The 27,522-nt window shown below is 42.4% G+C and overlaps 1 protein-coding gene and 1 long non-coding RNA gene across 5 annotated transcripts in view; one reads left to right on the top strand and one right to left on the bottom strand.

Moving 5' to 3' along the window:
* The window catches only part of STAG1 (stromal antigen 1), a 365,202-nt gene that overhangs the window by 46,827 nt on the left and 290,853 nt on the right, over positions 1-27,522 (bottom strand). For all 4 annotated transcript variants that reach the window (XM_037909148.2, XM_037909146.2, XM_043521994.1 and 1 more), the window contains 3 exons: positions 16,766-16,940; positions 13,716-13,855; positions 2,447-2,548 (listed from right to left, as the gene is read on the bottom strand). In XM_037909148.2, the coding sequence (XP_037765076.1) occupies positions 2,447-2,548; positions 13,716-13,855; positions 16,766-16,940 (417 nt within the window). The remainder of the gene's footprint in view (positions 1-2,446; positions 2,549-13,715; positions 13,856-16,765; positions 16,941-27,522) is intronic.
* LOC119567088 lies at positions 7,085-13,722 on the top strand. The gene is made up of 4 exons (XR_005226804.1): positions 7,085-7,315; positions 8,500-9,366; positions 11,664-11,839; positions 13,235-13,722. It is a non-coding gene; the product is annotated as an uncharacterized LOC119567088 (long non-coding RNA).

Genomic DNA, 27,522 nt, shown 5'->3' with positions numbered 1-27,522 from the left:
CATCTCTCCAGGCCTGACTAATCTTTAGGTGTCTTCTATAGGACCTCTCTGTCCCAAACACTAAACCCCTCTGCTCCAAAGAGCTACTTCCACCTCCTTTATATTCAGGTGGAGTTAATGGCCACATCTACTAGGAGTCATCAGAAATGAACTGGTATCTCCCTGGAGGGTTCCAACATCTGTTAACAGAGATAGACAACAGGCAAACCCTGTAATTCTGTCACACCCTCCCTCCCCCAGTCAATTTAGATGAAGATAAAACTGAGAAGAGGCAGAATAATTGATAAAAGGGAGCTATTGAAATAGAGATGAATAATATTTTTTGGTGACTTGCTAGTGAATAATACGGCCAAGGCCATTTGTAATCTAGATAAAAGCAAATGTATGTTGCATGCGAGGTCCTGGTAAGAGATATGATGAGAAGAACAGAGGTTATTCTGGAGAAAGTTGATGATTTCTATTTATTTTGATTCCAAATTAGCTGTTACCACTCAAGACAGATATCGTGGATAGCTCTCTGTAAATAACTGTTTAATGTACAGCAGCAGTCAAAAAAGCTAACAATGTCAGGAATCATTAGGAAAACGATATTAAATTTAATGCTACTATATAAATCCATGGTATGCCCACATGTTGAATACTGCAGACAGTTCTGGTCACCCCATCTCAGAAAATGATTTATTAGACTTGGAAAAGGTAAAGAGAAGGGCAACAAAAATGATCAGACGTATGGAACAACTTCCATATAAGGAGAGACTAAAGACTGGAACTGTTCAGCTTCGAAAAGGGATGACTAAGGGGGGATATGATAGAGGTCTATAAACTCATAAATGGTGTGGAAAAAGTGAAGAGAGAAGAGTTATTTACTCCCTCAAATAAGACAAAACAGGGGTCACCCAATGAAATTAATAGGCAGCAGGTTTAAAACAAACATAAGGAAGTATATCTTCATATAACACACAGTCAACCTCTGGAAATCATTGCCAGGAGATGTTATGAAGCCAAAGTATAACTGGGTTCAGAAAAGAATTAGATAAGTTCATGGAAGATAGGTTCATCAATGGCTATTATCCAAGATGGTCAGGGATGCGACCCCATTTTCTGGGTCTTCCTAAACCTCTGACTGTCAGAAGCTGGGACTGGATGACAGGGGATGGATCACTCACTAATTGCCCTGTTCTGTTCATTCCCTCTGAAGCATCTGGTACTGGTCACTGTCGAAAGACAGGATACAGGGCTATATGGACCATTAGTCTGACTCAGTACATCCATTCTTATGTAGTTCAGCTATTACCAATCTTGGATCAGTGACACTGATGATAATCTCAGAGAGTGAAATTCACTGCTGTGCTGATGGCCAGCCCCAGCCCTTTTGCCCTTGAAATAGGTGGAGAAAGAACCTCTTCCCAACACAGACCTTCTGCACAGTGGTGAATTTAACCTCCCCACTACTTGATATTCCCTGTTAATACACTGAAGGAAAGAGTTCAGGGGATCATCAACAAGGGGAGTGCTTCTAGTGGGCTCCTGCACAGACTGGTTCTCAAGTCAATGTTATTCAAATTTTTACCAGTGATCTAGAAGACAATATAAAATTGCTATTGATAAAATTGAAGACAACACAAAGATTGATAATTGGTAAATAATGATGAGGACAGGTCATTTATATAGACTGTTTGGTATACTGGATGCATTCAAATAACACATTTTAATATAGCCAAATTCAAGAATAAAGAATGCCTGACAAATTTACAGGGTTGGATACTGTATCCTGGGAAGCAGTTCTTCTGAAAAGGACTTAGCAGTCATAGTAGATAACCAACTGAACATGAGTTTCCAGTGTGATGAGTGGCCACAAGGGGTAGTGTGATCCTTGGATGTATAAGCAGGGGAATAATGAGTATGAGTGGGGAGGTGATATTATTTCTCTGTATGGCAGTGGTGAGACTGTGTCCAGTTCTGGTGCTCACACTTCAAATGTAGGACAACTGGTGAGGATTAAAAAAGAGCCACACGAATGATCTGAGGACTGGAAAACATGCTTTGTAATAGTTAGAGACTTAGGAGCCCAACTTTAGGTTCCTGTTTTTCAAAATGTTGCCTGAGTTCCTTAAGTCCATATTTAGAGAAAACATGATGCAGCACTTCCAGCTTCTTATGTGAAAGGAGAAACCACCATCACTATCCACTTAGACCCCCTGGGCATTGATGGGTGGACACAGTAGGAACCACCACTACCCAGACTAGCCTTCAAGGTCCCTCTTCTCTCCTTTTCTTCCTGTCTGAAGCTCTGTCCTGCTGACTAAATCTTTGACAGAGAAAGGAATGAGAGATCCTTTTGGCATTAGACTGGCCTTTGATTGGGAGTATAGGGCATTAGACAAAGCCATGCACAGGGATTTTTTGGAATGAGGGATTATACGAGCATAAAAACTAATATTCTTACCTGCTGCAAACTGAGAATCAGTGTCTTCGCACATTGGATTTTATCAATTTGCCTTGTTTTACTCAATGTTTCCTTAATGATATCGCCATAGTCATTGTAGTACTGTGAGAAAAGGGGAAAAATAAACTTTTAAAGGCAGAATTTATTATTCAGCATAACTTTCATGATTTTCATAATAAAAACAGTTTACTTGTCATTCCTGTTTTGAGAAGGCAGTAGTTACAATAAAGCCCTGCTCCTGAATCCATGTGACAGATGGCCTGATACGTAAATTCAGACTCATCAGTGCCTGGGACCCACCTACCCAGTGATGAGGTCAGCAATTGCTTTAACTGTCAGTTCCTTTTTAAAAAATGGAATGAAAAATATAAATCAAAATTATTGCCTACTGTGCTGGGAAGATAGTTTGAAGGTGATTGCCTAAAAATTAGGTTTCAAAAGATCTCACTCTTAGAAACTAAAATAGGACTATATTAGGCAGCTCAAAATTGATTACACATGTATCCAAAGAATGAAGTATCAACAGAAATAATAGAAATTATTTTATATTTTAAATAAGAAGTGAACGGATGGCATGATACCTCTACTATAAACAAACTTCAACAAACCCCTGTAGATGGGATGGTTGGGCTACTTTTCTCCCTTTATTACTGTTATTATTTATCATGTATTTACACTGTGCATGCAAAGTGCTTTCCAAACACTCAGAAAGATGGTTCTCGCTCTAAGGAGCTCACAATCTATGAAGAAGCAAGTAGAATAGGATAACAGGAACATGAACAAAAATAGACAAATCATATACAATTGATATACAAGTCACCTTGATTCACTAAAAGTAGCAGAGCAGAACTGGATCTTTAAGAGGGATTTAAATATGGGCAGGCTAGAGGCCACACAAATGAACTCTGGAAGGTCAGACCAGACACAGGGGTCAGGCTAACAGAAGAAACAGAGGTGATTGTGAGATGCTGACCAACAGGAGCACAAGGCTGGGAATGCTGTTGGAGAGGAATCGACAGGGATCAGTGTAATGCTTGACAGAGGAGGATATGCAAGGAGGGACAATGTTATCTAGAGCTTTGAAGGTGGTGACAAGAAATTTACATTTGAGATAGCAGCAGAAGGGGAACCAAGGCTGTAGGAGGAACTTCCAGGTTAAGTAGGACACATTATCAGATGGTGACTCTGACTAATACCTCTGAGGGCACATACTGCAGGCAGGGTATCACCAAATATTTGTGAAGACAGACCAAGCAAATCACCAGCAGCCACTGAACACCAGTGCAAAGGAGCACTGAAGTATGGGTCTGGACCATACAATACAAATGCGAGCTTGTGACAGGGCTGGCTTTACCAGTGGTTGGATCTCTGGGTCACAACTGTCCCCCGTCTTTAGCTTCCCCTGTGGTGGGTGCTCTGACACAGTACTGGTCTCCCTTCTGGTAGATAAGAAAAGGAGTACTTGTGGCACCTTAGAGACTAACAAATTTATTTGAGCATAAGCTTTCGTGAACTACAGCTCACTTCATCAGATGCATTCAGTAACTCAGTCCTCTGGCCTTCATGTCCATGCCTTTCTTGGGTAACAAAATCTAACATTCCCCAAAAAGGAGTTTCTGGACCAACTCTCGGACCCTGAAGGCCTCACACACCTACTGCAGGGCTTACGGTGTCTATTCACCTTATCTCAAGGGGATTTATACCACCTTTGAGAGTCTCCCAAACAATCCAACACAGGACAGAGAGAAGGATTTCTTAATTCTTAAGGACAAGCTACTCCCTCTTCTGTTGCTTAAGTTAGCTACTGCCATTTATGGACACCCTTTTCCTGCAAAAAGGACTCCTGTTGTACCCCCACTCAGGAGCTCTTAGGATAAGGCTATCCTTCCCTGCTATCCTCCCCCTTTCTTTGCTTTCTGGCTCTCTTTTAAACACCTCCTCCAGCTGGAGCAGGCTTTGCAGGTGCGGTAGGGTGTGGCCACTTGAGCCCCAAAACAGTACCTTAACTTCTCTTCTATCCCAGTGTAAGGTTTATATACCCCATCACAGGGCCATTATTGGCTATTTTGTTTACCTACACTACACAGTGACCATCTATGTTGGCACTGGAAATATTTCATGTAAAGTGTTAAATAATATCGGGTCATCTCTGTGCCTACTGTCCAATTTAGTCCCAGGCAAAAGGAGGAAGTAGTCTGTGAACTAGGGGTCTAGTCTGTAAACAACTGAAGCATGAATGGGGCGGGTGATTCCTGCAGTTGGTGGAGCCTTGTTGAAAGTTATAGTTGGGAAATTGGAGACGCCCCAGCATATGTTGGTGTGAACGTAACAGGTAAAATGAAAGTAAGACTAACCAGTATGCAACTATAAAAGAACACAGGGTGAAAACCAGGCTGGAAGTTAAAAGTTCTTCCTAGATCTTGTCAGCATGAGCTGAGGACTGATAATTCACCTTTCAAGCAAGAAGCAGAACTCCCCCTCACTCCCGGGTCAGAGAAAGGCATCTCTGTACCTTGCACGCCCACCAGTTCATGTAGAGTCCAAGGATGGAATCCAAGAGGAAGAAAGCTATGCATCTAGTACTTGAGACCAGTATGTGGGAGAACCACCAAACTGAGCCACACGTAAGTGTCTGCAGTCTGATTTTGTACTGGGAACTACAACTAAATTGAATATTATCCCACACTCCTCAACTATAAAAGCCTCACTGGAATAACATCTAAGGTTTTACAGCTTAAGCTCCACCTAAGAATATTTTAAGACACTCCAGGTGAAATACCCTACTGCAGTCAATAGCAAAACTCCTACTGACATCAATGTGGTCAGAATTTCACCTGCAGATTCTAAAATTGTAACCTAAAAACCCTGTTTGCAGGAGAAAAGAGACATTTTTATGCTTTAACTCTTATACTATAAAATGTGACTTCCAGAGTAACTGTTAAATAACTTAATTTTTAATATATTACTTGAGTAATGCATTAAGAAACTTTTGCCTAAATTTCTTTTTCTTTCTGTAAATGACAAATGAGTGCCTGTAACTGAATGGAAGGTGAAATCCCCCATAATCTGCTTCTGGATTGGTTTTGTAGTGTGATGTAAGAACAAGGGAATTGTACTCCATCGTGATCTCTCTCTTTTGGTTATTTACTCTTAATGAGTAATAATTAACATAGAATTTAGTTTATTATGTGGATGGAGTCCTGAACCCTCTTTCTTGAGCTATATTGGATGATGATTAAGTCAGGCTTTTTCCTGTAGAAATGTCAGTCTTCTTACAGAACTTTTCCAAGTTATTTATTAAGACTTGGTTCAGTTTGGGTTCCAAGTGACTAATAGTCCCTGTAGTCCTGGATGTGGCATTTCTCTGGTTGTTTCTTATAGCTACTAGACCTGCAAAGAGATTATCTAGTTGTGATAACAGAAAGTAAGATGTTCCATGTTGGTTTGATCTAATTAGGGTCTGATAGGGGAAGGAAGGTGGGTTTCCATTCAAGAGCAGAGAGCCTAGGATTGTGACAGGTGTTTTAGAGATTTGTCACTGTGCAAGAGCCCAATTAACACAAAGTCAAAAGGTGACTTTCTGGCAACTAGTGTCAGATTAGAATATTTTGTCCAGATATTCTATGTTCTATATATTCTATTACATGGTTCAGACAAGCATAAGATCAATACAGGTCATGCCATGCCTATGAAACAATCACCCTGCCACATGTCCACAGAGTAGGAGAATGGAAGAGAGAATGGAAGATCCAGAAGTTGGAAACTGCAGACATTACTGAACCATCTAGAAGTCACTAGGTATCCCCCATGGGACCGCACACCCAGTTGGGTTTGTACTTGGTGTGGCTCAGACATGCCTCCACTGCCACTACCAGCACTACCGTGGCTACACTGTTATTTATACTCATGCCAGCTTGATGAGAGCTAGTGCGAGTATGTGTACATGAGCAGGGGAATCACTCCCCTAGCTTGTATTGTAGACATCTTTTAAAGAAATATTTATATGAACTATCTCCTTTAGGACACACCTGCCAAAAACTCTGCCCAAGGAGGCAAACAAACCATATTTGTAATGCTTTGAGAAGATATGCAGAGCACCATGTGGCCACTGTGCAAATCTCCATAGATATTGAATTTTATCATTTGGCCAGAGTGTCAGACAGGTGTGATCCTAACAGCACCCCAATGCAAGAGGCAGAGGGCTCACTGGTAAGTGGTAGTGAGGTTCAGCGGGACTGACCAGTTCAGTGTACCCACTCACTAATGTCATAACCTGTATCTAAAAAAAAGGTCACGTACGATATCAATAGAAAGTGACAACATACTGATCATTAATGTTATTGCCGGGTGTATGCATGGAGGAGAAATTCAAAATTACAAACATATTGGGAATTATGTTCTTAGAGTGTGTTTGACAGGCTGTGGTGAAGTTGCCTCATTATAGATAAAGGAATGTAGTTCTGCCACCTTGAAGATATTTCCAAAGTACATTAAGAAACAGTGGGAATGCAATTTGCATAAAAGGTAAACAGACCCATCAAGGCAACAAAAGGAGGAGATAACCACTCTGCATCATGTCAGGGGGAGGAGACTGCAGGAAACAGATAAATTTCCATTTTAGCAAACAGCAGCAGGGGAAGAAACATGCATGAAACTTCCTTCACCAGGAACCTCCATGTCATCTTCCTCACAGCTTCAATAAACTTTACTTTGAGGCGGGGGGGACCTTCAGAAGAATCAATTTCAAATGTTCACTGTACTATAAAAGAGAGGCACAAAGTTATCTTTTACCTAAAAAGACAAAGGAATCAAGCACTTTGAAGATCCTGACCAGAGGGATTGACAGCCATCTTGCTGGAAGGCAGATTGGTAAGGAAACTATCTTGAACAGAGGGTGTAGCTTGTTGTATTTAGTCTTAGCCATTAGAAAGCATTTTTCACTTTTATTTGCTTTCAACCATTTCTAACTATATCCTTTTATACTTGAACTAAGTGAAAATCCTCTTTGATTGCTCCCCCCAGCCCAATGCCCATGAAGGGAGATGTGCAGGTAGACATGTCCCATCACAGCTTGAACTCCGGGGGAAGGGAATAAAAATCCCTGCCATGAAAAATGCGTCATGGACCATGAAATCTGGTCTTTTGTGTACTTTTACCCTATACTATACAGATTTCACAGGGAATACCAGCATTTCTCAAACTGGGGGTCCCGTGCTAAAAAAGGATTGGGAAGGGTGGGGATGGAGTGTTGCATGGTTATTGTAGGAGGTCATGGTATTGCCACCCTTACTTCTGTGCTGCCTTCAGAGCTGGGTGGCCAGAGAGTGGTGGCAGCTGACCAGGCGCCCAGCTCTGAAGGCAGCGCCCCACCAACAGTAGTGCAACAATACCATACTATGCCACCCTTACTTCTGCGCTGATGCCTTCGGAGTTGGGTCAGGACTCCTACAGTTACAACACTGAAATTTCAGATTTAAATATCTGAAATCATTAAATTTATGATTTTTAAAATCCAATGATCCTGAAATTGGCCAAAATGGACCATAACTTTGGTAGGGCCCTAGTTATAGTGCTTGAGGAGTTCACACTTGATACTTGAAGAAGTCTAAGTACAGAACTCACAAGCAGTTTGGGGTTTGTGCCCTGGTTAGTAACAGTGTGCCCTGAGGTTCATACCCACATTTGTGAGACACTTCAGACAGCCTGACACAGACATAGGTCAAATTTTTCAAAAATAGGAGCCTCAAGTTAGATTCTAAAGCATAAAATTCTCAAAAGTGCTTAAGTGTCTTTCAGTAGGACTCAGGTTCCTAAAATGATTTAGGTGCTTCTGAAATGGGATTTATGTTCTTGGTATAAAAAGTCACTTGTCAGGCAAACTCAAATGCCATGAACAGAGGCAGCTAACAGAAGAGTTTCAGAGGGAGTATAGACATGGAATGTGAGAGACTTTCCTTCCAGGTTGAGGTCTATGCACAATTTCAAGATGGTCAGCAATGGAACAGTGGTGGTAATCTATAATGGATGCACCATGTTTTCTTTTCTGCCTGAAGCTAGAAGAGACTTCCTGTGCAAAAAGTGCAAGCCGATGGCTGTGCTGGAGGAAAAGATTCTTGGATTGAACAGGAAAGTAGAGACGCTACTGAGAGTCAGAGATGCTAAGGAGTTCCTAGACAGCCAGGTTTGGGAGACATCAGTACCCTACGTTCAAGGAAGAAGGGAACTGGTCACTAAAGATTTAGAGAGAGAGGAAATCAGAGAGGACCCCTCGCGGTTCGCAACCCCTCACAGTTTGTAACCAGAGGCAAGAGGTCATGGCAGCATTCTTCAAGGCTGGAGACAGATGAGGATAGGCACGTTGTGGCCACCAGAGATAAGAAGACCAGGAGGAATTCCACACAGCAAGAGGATTCCAACGGATACTAGGTCGTCAATATGAAAACCGTGAAAGATACTTCTCAAGATCCATTTGGTACAAAGCATAGCAGTTGGGTACACTTGTAGATGGTAGGTCTGCCCAACCTGTAAGAAAAGCAAGGTTGCACACAGAGTTCTCCAACTGTCCATGGAAGACAGACGATCTTTGCTGTGGATTCATTACTGAACATTTGAAAGAATATTCTGCAAAGGACAAGCAGACAGCTGGACAGTGTGCTGTCTTCTCATAGCTAAAACATGAGATGTCACTCTGAGATTGAACAGACTTCTGAAGTTGACAAGTGAAGATCCACTGGTGATGGTTCTTATCAGCACTAACAACGCTGCCCCGCGGGGTATCTCACAGATAGTTGATGACTTCAGGGACTTTGGAAGCGTGCTGAAGAAAAAGAATATTCAAGTAATCTTCTTTGAGATCCCTCCTGTCCCATGACTGAAAAAAGACAGAAGGCAGAAGGTTCTGGAAGAGAACCACTGCGTAGGTAAGTGGGGGAGGGTTTTGGTTTTGTGGAGCAATGGTCCACTTTCTATGGGGAGAAAGGGCTCAACAGTTTGGATGGCTTCCACCTCAGTAGAAGGGGAACCAGTCTCCTTGTTATACCAATAAAATAAAAACCAGCAGGATCTTATTAAAGAAGTTCTGTATTAAAATCACAAATGAGTTTGATTCCCCATAGTTTAAATTCCAGGGTATTACTAATTAAGAGGTCTCTTGGTTTTTTGGTACTGTTTCTCTCCCTCTATGTGTGAAACTTGCAAGCTGCTAATTGCGTTAGTACATTCTAAGACAGAGTCTGTTCTCAAAGCAATCCACAGATAGAGAGACTCAAAGCAATACTCTGTAACAACAGAAACAGCACCCAGAGACTCCCCGCCCTTTTGTTGTATTAACAATTGTGATTAAAATAGAGATAGAAGATGTATGTGGATGGATGCTCGGTGTGGATAATAACTGAATGATCAGGGAGGTGCCAGACTAAGAATCCAGTGTCCATCGGCTGAAGAAGGCGTCAAGTGGAAATAACCAGAGGACCCCCGGAGGGCAGACTGGAATCCACCCAACAGCCTCAAGAATGGGAGAACCAAAGAACAAGATAACATCTAGCAGCATTGAGCCGTCAGGAATGTGCCATCTGCTGATTGATTCAGCAACAGCATGATGAAGCAATTCCCATAGACTGGCCTAGGAAGAAATTCCTATAAAAATGGACTCTAGAAAGTGAGAACTTTGGGGTCTGATTCTGCAAACCAACTTCCAGGAGCATCAAATGAGCATCTGACAAGGCCCTGCTCCCTCCTCATGTCCAGGCCACCTGGCCAGTGGCTTGGCATGAGCAACTCTAAGGCTGGTAACTATGATAACAACCTTGCAGAACCTGTGTGTGTGTGTGCGCATGAATGAATGTGTGAATAAATATGAGATTGAATAGAATGTTATAGCTATAACCAACTACTTACTACGATTCTTTCTGTATTCACAATAAATGTGGTATTTTGCCTTTTTCCCTTTAATAAGATCCTGCTGGTTTTTATTTTATTGGTATAACATCCTCAGGAACAGGATGGCTAAAGTAGTCACCCGGGTGGTAAACTAATAATAAAAGGGGAGGGTAACAAACAAGAGGAATTGGAATTGCTCATTTATTAGCATAAGTTCAACCTAGTCAGTATTACAGAAATCTGGTAGGAAGACTTGCAAAATTGGAATGTTAAAATCACAGGTTATGTTTTATTTAGGAAGGACTGAGTGAACAAAAGGGGAGGGGAAGTAGCACTCTGTCAAAAATGGTATTTCCTGTTTTCAAGTCACTGATCATTCAGACGAAAATTATCTTGAATACTTATCAATGTTCTAACAGATAAAGCACAAGATGGGGTATCAGTTAGTGTCTGCTACAGAACACCAAATCACACTAGGGAACAGGATAACTGGCTCCTTATGCACCTATCTATCATTTGTAGAGAAAAAAGCTGCATTATTATGGGGGACTTCAATCTGATTGACACACTCTGAAGGTCTCGTGCTGCCAGTATTAAAACTTCCTTGGAATTTCTACATGTGATAGATGCCTATTTCCTATTTTAAAAAGTGTTGCAACCAACATGGGGGAATTCTATATTAGATTTAGTCTTGATATATAAAAAGGAACTAATCACAGAACTGAAGATTAACGGTAGTTTGGGTACCTTAAGTATCATGACTTGATAATATTTTTAATGTGGAAACAGAATAAAGCCCAGATCGGTAATATATTATAGATACACACACACACACACATACATACATACTTGGTGCTTTAACAGGGCCAGTTTCACAAAGCTGAAAACAATTATGAGCCAAATCAGTTGGGAGGAAGAATTTAATCAGAAAAAATGTGAATCACAATTGGGAATTGTTTTAGAACACTTTACTAGAAGCCCACAAAGTCGGAATGCCATATTAGTTAAAAATATCAATCTGATCTACAGGGGAAGTAAAGGAAGCTGTAAAAAAAAAACAACCCCAAAACCATAACAAATAGAAGAAAGGGAAAATCGATAGTAATGAGTATAACTCAGAAGCTAGAAACTGTAGAAAATCAATAAGGGAAGCAAAGGGACACAAGGAGAAACTTATGGCCAGCAGAGTTACAGACGTTAAAAACTTTTTTTTAGGTATACTAGGAACAAAAAGAATCCTGATAATAGTGTTGGAGTATTACTAGATGGAAATGGTAGAATTATCAATAATAATACCGAAAAGGTGGAAGTGTTCAATAAATATTTCTGTTCTGTTTAGGTTAACAAAGAGAAGGATAAGGGGTGACCTGATTACAGTCTGTATGTACCCACGTGGGGAATAAATAATAATGGCTCTTCAATCTAGAAGAGAAAGGTATAACACAGTCCAATGGCTGGAAGTTGAAGCTAGAAAAATTCAGACTGGAAAGAAAGAGTAAATTTTTAACAGTGAAGGTAATTAACTTTTGGAACAATTTATCAAGGGTAATGGTGAATTCACCATCACTGACAAATTTTTAAATCAATATGTTTTTCTAAAAGATTTGCTCTAGGAATTATACTAGGGAAGTTTTATTGTCTGTGTTTTACGGGAGGTCTGACTAGATGATCACAATGGCTCCTTCTGGCCTTAGAATCTATGAATTTATGGAAAGTCACATAAACACTTCTGAAAATTTTATCCTAAGTCCGTATAAAAGTGCCTGGAAGAGGAATTTTCAAAAATACCGAAATGAGAAGCCCCACTGACCTTCAGGTACCTAAATATTGATTTAGGACTCTAACTTTAGCTTCTTATTTTTGAAAATTTTAGTCAGGATCTCTAAAGCTGTGGTAGCTACAGCTCAAGGGTGGCAGGGCGGGGAGGAGAGCAAAGGTGGTTTAGACCAAGCTTAAGGTTTTATGGAAGAGGTACAGGTTTCTGAAGGATTTTTTGTTTGCTGTGTTTTAAGCAGAGTGGCTCTATGAAACCTAGAAATAAGAGGACAGTATCACACCGAAAACCCACAAATGCTTCCTACCTGTGACTGTAAACTAGGACTGTTAAAGAGGTTGGGAGCAAAAATATAAACAGTACATATCCACTGCTTTAGGTACTTTGGGAAATACTTAAAAACATACAACTTAAACAGCAATAAAAGGAGCAGCTTATCTTCACATACAAAGCCAGAGTTATCCATCCAGCAGAGTCAGAGTATCCACCCTCCCTCCTAAAGTTGCAGTTCTTTCAGTGTCCACCAAAAGTGACAAGCAAAAAACCCTCCATGTTATTTGTTCCTCTGGCTTTCACAATGTGACCTGCTTCTCTGTTTCTATTAGATTGTAAACAATCTGGGGTAAGAACTACTTTCACATTGTGTCTTCTACTATGCTGATCACTCTGTGACCATTTAAATAGTAATGATGAAGACAGTATGCATTCCAGGGATCATGATAGGCGGCGTTATAAAACCCTATATAGATAGCTAAATATACCTTAAAAATTATATCTATACTTCAAACTGAGGCCTTTTCAACACTTAAAACCCTGCAGTGGCGCTGCTGTAGTGCTTCAGTGAAGACACTACCTACCCCGACAGGAGAGATTCTTCCATCAGTGTAGGTACTCCACCTCCCCGAGACGTGGTAGCTAGGTCGGTGGGAGAATTCTCCTGTCAACCTAATGCTGTCTACATCAGGGGTTAGGTTGGTTTAATAGTGTCACACAGGGGTGTGGACTCTTCATATCCCTGAGCGACAAAGTTATACTGACCTAGTTTCCTAGTAAAGACCAGGTCTGAATCTTTAAAGAACTCTAAGCTGGATTCTGGCTTCTCTTACTAAGTCCCTACTTACTTATTATGCCTACAGGTCCCGAAATCTGGAGATTTTATGAAGAAAGTGAAATGATCCAACTGGCCTATTTCATAAATAGGCACTGCTTTATTTGCATATTTTGTGTCTCTAGTTTTAAGGAATTTTTTTTAAGGTTTCTACTCCTGCTCCTCAATTGCTCTTCTACCATAATAGCCAAGCTAACATAAAAGCCCATACAATATATATTTTATTAGGAAGCACTTAGGGCCCTTTAAGCCTTAGGTAAAAATAAGCAGAAATACAAGCTGAAGTTAAACACCTGGCTCTGATTTCAAAAATATATTTTCTGCAACCTGATCACAGAGCTTTCTGCATCTCAGTAATCAATTAAAATCAGACTGGAGACAGCACTCAAGAATATTCAACAGGAAAGAAAATAGTAGAGGAAAAGAATGGACTAATATTTTAAGACTTTTCCAGCTACAATTTCTGTGCTCATTTAGGAGGAGGAGAAGATAAAAATATAGACTCATACCTTCATATAGTGTTTGAAGATATCTGCTGCTGCATGCATGTCTACTATATCATAGATAATAAGTTTGCTAAAGGCTGCCAGAAGGTTCCTTCTTTTATGTAAAGCCTCTATTTTGTTAGCTTCATCCTCTTCATCTCCCTCTAAATACAGTAAAGAAAATATTTATTAACATATTAAAACATGCTGTTTTTTAAGGCAACACAAAACCCAATTATTTTTGTTTAATAAAATCAACAGTTTTTGTAAAATTAAACTTGCCAAAAAGGTATCTAATGTACTTTCAGGAGAAACTAAAACCAAAGAGAGTGAAACTCAAGCTGTTTTTTGTTAACGATCTTGGCAAGAGAACAATTCACAGATGCTTATTTAATCTGGTTACATTGAACCTATGTATTTCACATATGAACAATCAGAAACAACAATCACATTGCAGAATGATTTTTGCAACAAAATCTCTAGTACATGCTTTGATTTGACATTCCTGGCACTCCAAAATAGCAACAAATAATAGAAGAGAAATGTCACTTGATTGTGAAAAACATTAACATAAAATGCAACATAAGCACTCCCTCCGTCAATGAAAATAACAAGATATAATAATCAAACGTGAAAATAACAGACCATGACATAATAAATGAGATTCCACCAATTCGGTAAAGAAGTACGTTAGATACACATGTTGAGAACAGTGATCACTTCACTGTGGAGTGAATTCAACCAGATTAAAGAAACACAATTGGTATAAAGAAAAGGAGTACTTGCGGCACCTTAGAGACTAACAAATTTATTTGAGCATAAGCTGTAGCTCATGAAAGCTTATGCTCAAATAAATTGGTTAGTCTCTAAGGTGCCACAAGTACTCCTTTTCTTTTTGCGACTACAGACTAACACGGCTGCTACTCTGAAACAACTGGTATATAAAAGGGGGGCATTTACCTTTTGTAACACCTGTTCTCTAACTATATTGCCTCTACAGAACCAGCTACTTGGGAACAGAACTTTTTCAAACAGTAGTGATGGGCATGTCCCTCAAGCCCTGGTTGCTCTGGGCCAAGGGCATGAATAGCACCCCACCAATGTTCCCATAATTCCCTCTGCCTCCAGCTCGCGTTGCAGTTGCGCCCTGAAGAAGAGAAGGCTTGAAGGGTCAGAGTTGCTTTGTGGAGGCAGTACTGCTGCCTAAGCTTGCCAACCTAGCGAGGAGGGCTTTAACCTAGGTTCAAAGGGGGCAGGTGAAAAAAGCCCACAGGTAAGTATAAAAAAAACGGTGACCTTAACAGAGGATTAGATGTGAGACATCTTGATTTTAGTAAGGCTTCTGACACAGTCCCACATGACATACTCATAAGCAAACTAGGGAAATGTGGTCTAGATGAAATTATTATAAGATGGGTGCATGACTGGCTGAAGGACCATATTCAAAGAGTAGTTATCAATAATTCACTGTCAAACTGGGAGGATGCATCTAGTAGGACCAGCAGGAGTCAGTCCTGGGTCCAGTACTATTCAATATTTTCATTAATGACTTGGATAATGGAATGGAGAGTATCTTTATAAAATTTCAGATGGCACCATGCTGGGAGGGTTTGTAAGCACTTTGGAGCCAGGATTAGAATTCAAAACAACCTTGACAAATTGGAGAATTGTTCTGAATTCAACAAGATGACATTCAATAAAGACAAGTGCAAAGTACTACATATCGGAAGAAAAAATTAAATGCACAAATACAAAATGGAGAATAACTGGCTATGTGGAAGTACTGCTGAAAAGGATCTGGGGTTTCTAGTGGATCACAAATTGAATATGAGTCAACAATGTGATGTAGTTGCAAAAAAGCATATCATCATTGTGGGGTGTATTAACAGGAGTGTCGTATGTAAATCACGGGAGCTAACTGTCCCACATTAGTTGGCACTGGTGAGGCCTCAGCTGCAGTATTTGAGAAGGGCAAGAAGGGCAGAAGCGCTGATCTCAACAGGTTCTTCTGAGAGGGGTCCCTGGATAGGGATCGGAGGAGGGGATTGAGGAGGAATAATTTTGAATTCTATTGGATACTTGTGAATAATTTCTAAAATTATTTGTCTGTGGTAATAGATGTTTAGATGCAGATGGTCTCTGAATGGAATGAGACTAGATTAAAATTGGACCACAGCTATGTCAAACACTATGTCAAACTTGGGACCTAAGGCCTGGCACAGTAGCTTGTGAAGATAATTGGTTCACCTCCTGTTTGTGGTTTAAAGCTCCTTCTGTTTTGCTGAGAAGACTGTTGAGGACGATATTGTTGATGATACTATTGTCTCCTTTGGGTAATGTGTGAGGAAAAAGAAGATGATGAATTTTGTTGTGTTGGTACCTGAGAACTGATACTCCAGGTCTCTTCCTGGACTGCTGATAAATGCCCAAGAGTCTAGGTCTGTACCTGCTCCTTCATTTTTCCAGAAACTCATTGGTTCCGGAACTGAACAATCCTTTTCCCTAAAGGGCAAATCATCAGCCTTGGAGTTGGTTTCAGAGAAAGCCTGAAGATCTAAGCAAAACATACCTTCCAATGGAAATTGCAGATTCTAACTGCAGAACCTGAAGAATCAAACAATGCTCTCAGGGCATGTTTGACAACTTAATGTCCCTCCGTAATGATGGCACATGAGGGTTTTCTATGTTTATCTTGGAGAGATTTGGTGAACACTGACATGTTGCCCCAAAGAGGATATTGGTAGTGTGCCACTATAGCTTGGTAATTCATCACCCTTAAACCTAAAATAGAGGAAGAGAGACTTTTCTCCCCAGTAAATCCAGACTTATTTGAAGGAGTAGAATGCACCTGTCCATCTTTAGATCTTTGTACAGCCACCTCTACAACCAAAGACTTCATGGCTGGATATGTGGGGAAATATGAGAAATTGTCTTGGAGTATGTGGTATAATTTGTCTTCCTTTTTAGACATCACCTGAACAGAATCTGTACTTGACCAGATTAAGTTTTGCAGTGCAAAAGTCTTGTGTGTTGGGTGAGAGAGGACAAGTACAAAACGCGATGGCTAAACATACCCATGCTCTGGTTCTCATCATCTTGGTCAATGAAGACATGGTCCATCACAAAGCTAAGGAGTTCAGACTGGAGCCCAGAGTCTGGATTGAACACCAAAGGTTGAAGACCCTCTCTACCTCCAGTCATCAGCTGGTGGCTAAAAATCATCAAGAGATCACAGAGCAGCATGAAAGCCTGAAACACAAAGTTACTTCATTCAGTTAACCCATAAGGGTCAAGATAATTTTAAAATATAAATATGCTGTTTATATAATTTCTAGACATTTTCCCACCACTAAGTGGTAATTGCCCTTCTGCAACAATGCAGAGTTGTGATAGTTTGATACTCGTGGGTCCATGTTTTGTGAAGGAGATCACAGGGAATTTCTATAACTCTTAAGTTTTACGCCTTTGACTTCCGACAGGATATGGTCTGCCACCTTTCCAGTGTCATCAGGTGGACCCCCACTGCCTTGAACTGCCAGTTCTTTATTACTGAAACAAAAAAATTAGAACTGGAAAAAAAGAAAAATGAGAGTTAACAAAACTCCCAACACTGAGATGGGAGGGTGGGTTAGTGAATGAAGATCTATCAGCTGTTTATCTTACAAGAACAAAAGATCAAAAGTGCCCAGTTTTCCTTGAAATCCATGGAAGTTGAACATGCTCATTTGCAGGGATGAGTAGGCAGCAGGTAATTATCTCTTCTGCAGAGATACATACTGTGACAGATCCCTACTCTGACACTCTATAGCTCCTGGAGAATTTCAATAAAACATGCAACAGTGAAGTAACTATAATAAGTCCTAGATTTTCATGCATAGTTCTTAAAGTGTATGCAACAGAGGCAAGTATTATTTTACAGATGGGGAAACTTTGGTACAGAGTTGAAATGACTTGCTCAGGGTCACCCAGCAGGCTAGTGACGGACTCCTGAGTCCTAGTCACTTGAGTTCCAGTCTAGAGTTCTATCCACTAGACTGCACTGCCCCCCTAAAGTTAAGATGCTGCAACAGGGGAAAACTGAGATAAAAGATAGAATGTACACAGGTTCAAAGAATTACATAAAACTAAAATAATGAGATAGATAGTTACCTCTAAAAAAATTAGGTAGAAAAACTAGAATGACATCCAAAATGAAATAAATTATGAGGGAATTGATGAGTTAAGGCACTAGTCTGGGAAAAGGAATTAAAAAAAAACACTGCTAACTAAGCAAATCCTTGATTCTTGCTGTGAGCCTGAGTCTCAGCCATAATTCTTTCTAAAGATATGTGTTGTTGCCCCAAATCTTCGAGATAAAAACTGTTTGAAGTTGGCTGCAGAAGATGACAATTCTAGGACAAAACTGAACTTCACATGTTCTTGAATATGCCAGCCTGCCAATGATATACGCATTTACTGCTTTTTTAGGTACTGATTTCCTGGAAACAAAAGGAGGGGAGGTTAGCTATTAGTAAGGCTGTGATTCTGTCAAGATTCCATGACTTTCCACGACCTCCTTGACTTCCACAGCTGCAGGAGCCAGTGTGGCTGACCGCGGGGCCAGCTGCTCGGGCACCCCGCGGCCAGTCGCTGCTGGAGCGGCCCCAGGGCCAGCCGTTCTGGCCAGTGATGGAGTGTCCCTGGGCAGCTGGCCCCAGCGAGCACCCAAGCAGCGGTCCTGGGGAGTGCCCCAGCAGCAATGGTCCGAGGAGTGGCCAGAGCAGTGGCTCCAGGGAGCACCAGGCATCAGTTCCAAGGGTGGCCCTGGGGACCACTTGAGCAGCAGCGGTCCCGGGGTCATCGGGAGAGTGGTCCCCGGAAGCCTCGGAGTAGCGGGCCCCCCGGAGCAATCAGCTCCTACCACTGGGGCAGGGCCCCCCCAGAGCAGCAGGGCCCAGGAGCAGAGATTCAGTCATGGGTATTTTTTGTAAAAGTCATGGAGAGGTCATGGGCTGTGAATTTTTGTTTATTTCTTGTGACCTGTCCATGACTTTTATTAAAAATACCCATGACTAAATCTCAGTTATTAGTGTCAGGATCACAGCTGGCCCCCAGCTTCATCACTAGGCAACCCAGAAAGCTCAGCTGAGCACAATGAGCCTTCTCCAAATGACCATGCTTCCTGATTGGGCAGAAGAGCTTGCGGCCCACTACATGAGCCTTGACGCGGCAGCAGTAGAGTAGTAGCTCAGTGCATACCACATCCCCAGCTGTGCTTGTGCCCTGCTCCTGGCCTCCACCCCTTGTTCCAGCTTTCACCTTAGCTCCAGTCTAGTCTTTGGCTCCCAGCCCTGCTCCTGACTCTGGTTCTGACCCTTGGCTTGGCTCCTCATTCTGGCTTCACCCTGTGCTGATACCTGACTCCTAGATGGACGCGCAACACTATCCCAAACTGCCATTGCAACCACCAGATAAGGTCCCACTCCACCCTAAGAAGGCCAACCACACCCTGGGAGCTTACAGTTTGAACAGTCCACAAGGATCAGAAGTCACACTTTTAGAACAGAATGCAGTCCTTCAGGCTCAGGTGTACATGCCAGGATGGTGCCTGCAGGCTCCCGACCCTCACACCTGCTACCTGAGAGCCCAAGGTCCCCCATCTGATATTTTCATTGGAGACTGTCCCAATTCTGGGGGTTTACGAATTAATATCACCGGCTCTTCGCACTGCAACTGCTATCATACCCCACAGACTGTTCCTAAGTAGGACTTGTGATTAGTCTGCTTACCAGAGAGGCCCTGGTATAGGCTTCCCCACTACTGGAGCCGTCTAACCCTCTTCTTGAACACTTTGAGGAGTCTGTCTAGACAATGGCAAGTATTTTTGATGACCCTAACAGAGAGCGCATTGCAGAAGCTGCACTCCAAGCCCTCTGGCAGGGGTCCCAGCCTATCATCAGATATGCAACCATGTTTCAACGCCTGGCAGCTGATCCCTGCTGGGATGAGGCCGTGCAACAAAATCACTTCCAGCAAGGACTCAATGATCCTTTTAAAGATGAATTAGCTCAGGTAGAACCCACACGTGCCCTAGGGGGCCCCGATCAAGCTGTACATTAGGATTGATAACAGGGTGGATTTGATTTAAATCACTAGTCAGGAAGACTCGATTTAATCATGGATTTCTACATAAAAGTGCATTCTTGTTGGTTGTTACCAACCTGAAAATCCTGCATATTCAGACATGTTCCTTTCATCATCTTCAACACAGCTTCCTCCTGAGAAGGAACACTTCTCATGATGTTGTTTCATTTGGATTTCTTTTCTTTTCTATCTTGCATTTCTTTGTTGCACTGTTTGCATTTTGCACGTGTGCCTGTCTTACCCACAGGTAGAGGAACTTCATTAAAATATTCCCAAACTGGGTCTCTTTTACAGCCTGCTGCCATTATAGGTTTTCCCTTCTACTGAGAGAATGGTATGGTAGATCTCAAATCAATGAAGGCTACACTGAGAAAGATCTCAAGACTTCTGGAATATGCTGCTCAAACAGTTTCAACTTTTGTTTCTTCTGCCTGTCCCTCCCTTCTCACATTTATCTCCAGACTTCTCCTTGTCCAGATCTATTCTACCCCCAACAATCTTCTATTCACTGAACTTTTTGAAACTTTGCACTTTTAGGGAGAGGTAAGCGATTGACTCTGTGTACACAAATTTGCAGAGGGACAATAGGGTTGAGGTCTGTTTTTCTCACCTCTATATAGTATTTATTTATTTATTTAAAATCATTTTTGCTGTTAATAAGCATGTTATCTCTGGAGACAAATCCAGTTTGAGAACTGCAAAACTAGGCATCTCTGATGGTATCTTCTAGACTGAGCACTGAGTCCCATTGGGTAGATAGAAAGATTAACCTAAATAATCGATACAGATGCCCCTGGAACCCCATAAAATTGGGTCCCTAATCCATGAACTATTGGAACTCATTTACAAAACTTTTCTGAAACATTACATGAATATATTGTTTCATAGTATAGAATTAGAATTTATAATCCCTAATACATGATGAGATATGTTTGAGCTATAACGTATCTTAATTAAAACTATTTTTAGATAGGTTTTTTCCTCAAAAAGCATTTTATCAAAAACATCCAATTTTTTTAAAAAAAAAAAATTGTTGATTTCTTTAAAAAAAAAATCATTGATTTTTATCCACCCTGATTGCTAATGGGCTAATGGAACAAGGGCAGTCCCTGAACCTCATCAAATTGGACCTCTCTGTCATATGCAACTCTGGGTAATCCAACAGACCCCAAGCTGATGCAGAGTGACCAAGTTCGACCCCAACTCTACAATGAGAAAAAGTACAATGAGAAATAGCTCTAGTTCTCTGTCTGTACTGCGAGGAATCCAAGCATTCTGTAACATGCTCAGCCAAGAACCAAAACTCCTCCAGGTTGGGAAACGCCAGAACCCAGTCCCAATAGGGGGTCTGGGTCTGGGTCAGTGTTTCACTTCACCTCACAGTAAGCCACTCTGCTGCCACTTTGCTGGAATCTTGAGAATCCCTAACCAGCACATCACACATCTTCCCCTCCCTCTGGCACTCCATGATGCCTGACATCTGCTTGGAGGCATTTGTTGACTCAGGCACATCTGGTAATTGTGTCAACCAAGAAATTGTCAAAAATCATCGGATTCCTACCCCCCGCAAAGACTCTCCTGAGTTTGTTGAGCCCAATGAGGGGTCACCCCTCTCTTTAGGGCCCATCACATATGAGATGGTGCCCACAGAGATCACCACCAGCAGTGGCCACCAGGAAAACATGTAGTTTGGGGTGATCCGTGCCCTGCATTCACCAGTTGTTGTTGGTGCCCCATGGCTCATTGCCCGTGACCCCCTAATTTGCTGGCAGTCAAGGACAGTTCTCTTCTGCTCCCTGCAATGCCAATGAGAATGTGTCCTGAGCCCCTGTCCTCAGATGACCACACTCTATGGTGCGCTCCAACCCCCAAGACTCCCAGAGACACAAAACAGTGGGCCCAACCACACCTAAGATTCCTGTCAAATACCTGGAGTTCACCAAGGTGTTCAACACACAGAAGATGGACACCCTACCACTGCACCAGTTATGACTGCCCTATCAAACTCCATCTGGGGAGTGGAGCTTCTCTTTGGAGGCATTTACACTCTCTCTGAGCCAGACCTACACAGACCTTTCCGGAATTACCTAGAGGAAAACCTATGGAAGCAATTTATTCGTCCCTCCACCTTCCTAGCTGGCATGGTCCATCTATATAGACAACATTCTCATCTTCTCTGAAAATCAAGAGCTCCATGACCATCATGTACATATCATTCTAGATTGGCTTTGCTACGGAATCAACCCTATGCCAAGCCTGTGAAGTGTGAACTTGACAAGGAGATGGTGTACTTCTTGGGTTACATCATCTCCCCAGCAGGCCTCGCCATAGACCCCTGCTAGGTAGTGGTGATGACACTGGAAGGCACCCTCAAATGTGTGTGGGACACAGTGATTCCTGGGTTTTGCAAATTTTTACAGGCGATTCATTAAGGGGTTTTCCAGCCTGGTCGCTTCCTTAATGTCCCTCCACAAGGAGGAGGGCCAGATTCACCTGGTCCACTGACACACAGGCCGCATTCGATCACCTGAAAAGACCCTTCACATCCACCCCCATTTGAACCCACCTAGACCTCACTCAGGCCTTAATCATTGAAACTGATGCCTCAGACTCTGCAATAGGTGAAGTTCTTTCCCACTTTGCAGTTTCCCACCAGTTACTTCACCTCTGCACCATTTTCTCCTGGAAACTGACCCTAATGGAGAAAAACTATGACATGAGACAAGGAACTCCTGGCCATGAGGGCTGTCTTTGAGGAGTGGCATTATCTCCTCAAAAGGGCCCACACTCCTGTCCAAGTTTGGACTGATCACAAAAAACTAGAATACATACAGACAGCCTGACGGTTAAACCAACGCCAGATCTGGTGTACACTTTTTCTATCCAGATTCAATTTTACAGTCACCTACACCCAGGGACTAAAATGGGGAAGGCAGATGCCCTGTCCCACAAGAACGAGCACTACAAAGTAGAGGAGAAAGCTCTGACCACCATTATCAAACCCTCCCATTTCATCAGAGGGACTGGCAAAGGCCATCTAATGACCATCATCTGCTCCCCAGTGACCTATCTATGGCACCAATCTGCCAGTCCCTGGAAAACCCCTATGCCTCCCTGGAGTCAAGGCCTCCTCTACCCATAGTGATTACCATTACACTCCTGAAGGAGACCCCCAACTACAAGCACTGAGGTTGTGCCATGACTTCCCCAGGGCAGGATATTTTGTCTAGTTTAAGAATCTGATTTCAAGGTATTTCTGATGGCAAACAAATGAAAAGACATCAAGGACTATGTTAAGATGTGTGATCTCTGTGCCCACACTGAAAAATATCACATGAGACCACTGGGCCTTCTCTAGCCCCTTCCCATGCCTCCACACCCCTGGTCTACCCTCTCAATGGATTTCATAGTGGAGTTGCCTCACTTTCAAGAGCACTTGGTGGTCCTGACAATTGTGGACCTCCTGAAAAAAATGGCCCATTTCACCCCTGCCGTACCCTTCAATCAGGCCATGAAATGGCACAGCTCTTTTTGGAACATGGACATAATTTCTGATTGGGGAACCCAATTTGTCTCCTGGTTCTAGCAAGAATTCCTCTGCCTTCTTGGCACCAAACCCCTCATCTCAACTGCCTACCATCTTCAGACTGACAGCCAGACCGAAAGGGTCAACCAAACAATGGAACAGTACCTCTGCTGTTTCTTGAATTTTTACCAAGACGATTGGATTCCCCCATTATGCCTAGCCAAATTTGCTTATAATAATGCAATCCATGCCTCCACCCAGCAAAGCCCATTCTTTGGATATTTTGATTTTCTCCCCCATTTTCAGCCTGAACTATCAGAAGGCCCCTTCTGTTTTGGCAGCCATGGACTTGGCCCTCCATCTTCAGCAAATTCATCAGAGCTTACAGAGCATTTGGTTGCTGCCAAGGAGTCTTCTAAGAGCTATGCTGATCACTATTGTTATATTGCCCTGGACTTAAATGTAGGTAATAAGGTCTGTCTTCCAGCCCAGAATTTAAAGTCATCCCATCCCTCTGCCAAGTTCAACTACAATTATCTCCAGCTTTTTCAGACCACCCAGAAAATATATCCAGTGATCTTCAAACTCCAGCTCCTGGAGACCCTCAAGAGCCGCCCCATCTTTCATTTCTCCCACCTAAACCAATCAACAACCCCTTCCCCAATCAGATGGATCCACCACAATCACCCATAATGGTCCAAGGCAGGAAGAATATGAGGTCCATCAAATCTTTGATTCCTAATGGATCAGGGTAAGCTCCAATACCTAGTGGACTGGAAGGGGTACGGACTGGAGAAGCAATCCTGGGAGGCCACAGAAAACATCCATACCCCTTTCCTGTTATAGGAATTTCACCAGCAAAACTCCAACAAACCAAGACCAGGGCCCCTGGAAGGTCCCCTAGGGGAAGGGGCAGTCAGGAGCACAGCTAGCTCCCTGACTGATAGCTAGGCAAATCAGCAAGCCCAGCAGGCCCAATGAGCCTTCTCCAAATGGCCTTGCTTCCTGATTGGGCAGGGGAGCCAGCAGCCTGCCACTTGAGCCTTACAGCGACAGCAGCATAGTGGTTGCTCAGTGTGTACCACACCCGGAGCTGGGCTTGTCTTGGTCCTTCCTCCAGCCCTTGTTCCAGCCCAACCCCCTGTCCTCTCCAGTCTAGTCTTTGATGCCCTGCCTTGTTCCTGATCCTGACTCCAGTTCCAACTTTTGGCTTGGCTTCTTGACCCTGAGTTCAACTTACCCTCTGGCTTGGTGTCCTGATCGTGACCCTGGTTCCGACCCTTGGCTTGGATCCTCGACCCTGATTCCAGCTTCACCCTCAGCCGGCACCTGACTCCTGGATCTATGCCCACCACTATTCTGAACTGCTACTACAACGACCAGATAAGGTCCTGCTCCACCCACTAGGTAGGCTGCCCATGCTCCAGCAGCTTACAATTAGTAACTCTACGTTGCATAAGTGCCGTGTGGTGCCTGTGAATATTCAGCTCCTGAGTCTCTATAAGGGAGTGCAGCTTTTCAACCACCTCTGTTCCTTTCTCCTCAGTCTCAGGGTCTAAGAATAATAGAGAACCTAAGGAAGAAGGGAATATTGGTGGGTAGTTTGAATAAACAGAGATGTTCCTAGAACAGCAGCGCTTACAGGTTAGTAATCTTTCTTTCTCTGGAAGTCTCTGTATGGTCCCACTCAAGGCAATCTGGAAGGCACACTTCCCAGGGGAAAGTGGGTTGAAGAGTTCTCAGTTGAAAAAGAATGAGGAGTCCAGTGACACCTTAAAGACTAACAGATTTATTTGGGCACAAGCTTTCGTTGATAAAAAGCCCCACTTCTTCAGATGCATGGAGTGAAAATTACAGATACAGGCATAAATATACTGGCACATGAAGAGAAGAGAGTTACCTTACAAGTGGAGAACCAGTGTTGACAAGGCGTTGCTTCAAAAACAGACTTCAAAGAGAAACTGCAGAGCTACAATTCATTTGCAAACTTAACACCATTAATTTGGCCTTGAATAGGGACTGAAGTGGCTGGCTCACTAAAAAAGCAATTTTCCCTCTCTTGGTATTGACACCTCCTCACCAATTATTGGGAGTGGATCACATCCACCCTGACTGAATTGGCCCTCCACTTGTAAGGTAACTCCCTTCTCTTCATGTGCCCGCCTATTTATGCCTGTATGTGTAGTTTTCACTTCATGCATCTGAAGAAGTGGGGTTTTTTTACCCATGAAAGCTTATGCCAAAATAAATCGGTTAGTCTTTAAGGTGCCACCGGACTCCTTGTTGTTTTTGTGGATGCAGACTAACATGGCTACCCCTCTGATACTCAGGTGAAAAGAGACTAAAACAACTCTGCTGTTTCTAAGCAGGAAACCAAATCCCAGTTCAACAGACCATCCCTATTCAGTGCAGAACTTATGTACAGGACCCTACCAAATTCATGGCTGTGAAAGAAGCATAACAGACCATGAAATCTGGTCTCCCCATGAAATTTGACTATTGTTAATGGATCACGGTATTGCCACACTTACTTCTGCACTGCCTTCAGAGAGCGGCAGCTGATAGCCAGGTGCCCAACTCTGAGGGCAGTGCCGCTGCCAGCAGCAGTGCAGAAATAAGGGTGGCATGGTGTGTGTGTGGGGGGTGGGGGGTGGGGGAAGAGAGAAAGGGAAGCCCGTAACTTTTTTTTTTGGGGGGGGGGGGGGGGGGGGGGAGGGGGTCATCACAGCCTGAAATATTTTCAAAGGGGGTCCCAGAAAAAAGTTTGAAAAACCCTGATTTAGCAGGCTCCCTTATCCAGGGAAACTTACAAATGTAACTGTAGTACAATGCAATACTTGCAAAAAGAAAAGGAGTACTTGAGGCACCTTAGAGACTAACCAATTTATTTGAGCATAAGCTTTCGTGAGCTACAGCTTACTTCATCGATGTGTAGCTCACGAAAGCTTATGCTCAAATAAATTGGTTAGTCTCTAAGGTGCCACAAGTACTCCTTTTCTTTTTGCGAATACAGACTAACACGGCTGTTACTCTGAATGCAATACTTGTTGTATATATACACACTGTAGGAACACATCTGTGAAATTTGCTATTTATGCTGTGACCAACCCACGAAAAATGTGTGATTTCTTCGAGATTTAAGTAGATCCCTACTTATGTATGTGGTTAAATCCTACTGACTTCAATTAAACTAAAGATTGTGGTTAAAGTTAAGCACGTGCGTATGTGCTTTGCTGGATAGAGACGGACTTAAACAATGCTAAAATGCTTTGTTGAATAACGCCTCCTGTCATACATATAAAGGGAAGGGTAACAACCTTTATGTATTAAGTAACATCAAATCCCTCCTGGCCAGAGGTACAAAATCACTTACCTGTAAGGGGTTAATCAGTTCAATAAACCTAGTTGGCACCTGACCAGAAGAACCAATGGGGAAAGAAGATACTTTCAAATCTGGGGGGGGAAGGGAGGTTTCGTTTGTGTTCTTTGTGTGTTCCCTCTCGGGACAAAGAGAGAGACCAAGCAGGTAATCCAGCTCCTAAAAAGATCCTGAACTTATACATCTAAAAATTACAGAAATTGTAAGTAATAGCAAGGAAATGCGTTAGATTATCCTTTGTTTTATTTTGTGAATTTTCCCTATACTAAGAGGTAGTTTTATTCCTTTGTTTTGTAACTGGGAAGTAGAGTCCAGAGGGGAGTCCTTTGTGTTTTAAATCTTTTTATTTACCCTGTAAAGTTACCTTCCATCCTGATTTTGCAGGTGTGATTCTTTTACTTTTTTTTTTTTAATAAAATTCTTCTTTTAAGAAACTGATTGATTTTCAGTGTCCTAAAAACCAGGGATTTGGTATGTGCTCACTTTGTTAACCTATTGGTTGGTATATTATTCTCAAGCCTCCCCAGGAAAGGGGGTGAAGGAGCTTGGGGAGGGATATTTGGGGGGGAAGGGGAGAAGGGGGTGATAGGGCTCTAAGTGGCCCCTCCCTGGATGTTTGTTTAAATCACTTAGTGGTGGCAGCAATACCGTCCAAAGGAAAGGGAAGGAATTTGTGCCTTGGGGAAGTTTTTAACGTAAACTGGTGGAATATAAACTTAGGGGGTCTTTCATGCCGGTCCCCACATCTGTACCCCAGAGTTCAGAGTGCGGAGGGAACCCTGACACCCCCAGTGAGTAGTGCT

The sequence above is a fragment of the Chelonia mydas genome, chromosome 9 (assembly GCF_015237465.2).
Source record: "Chelonia mydas isolate rCheMyd1 chromosome 9, rCheMyd1.pri.v2, whole genome shotgun sequence".
Lineage (NCBI taxonomy): Eukaryota > Metazoa > Chordata > Testudines > Cheloniidae > Chelonia > Chelonia mydas.
Note: the sequence above shows the minus strand (reverse complement) of the source record. Positions and strands in the feature narration are given on the sequence as shown.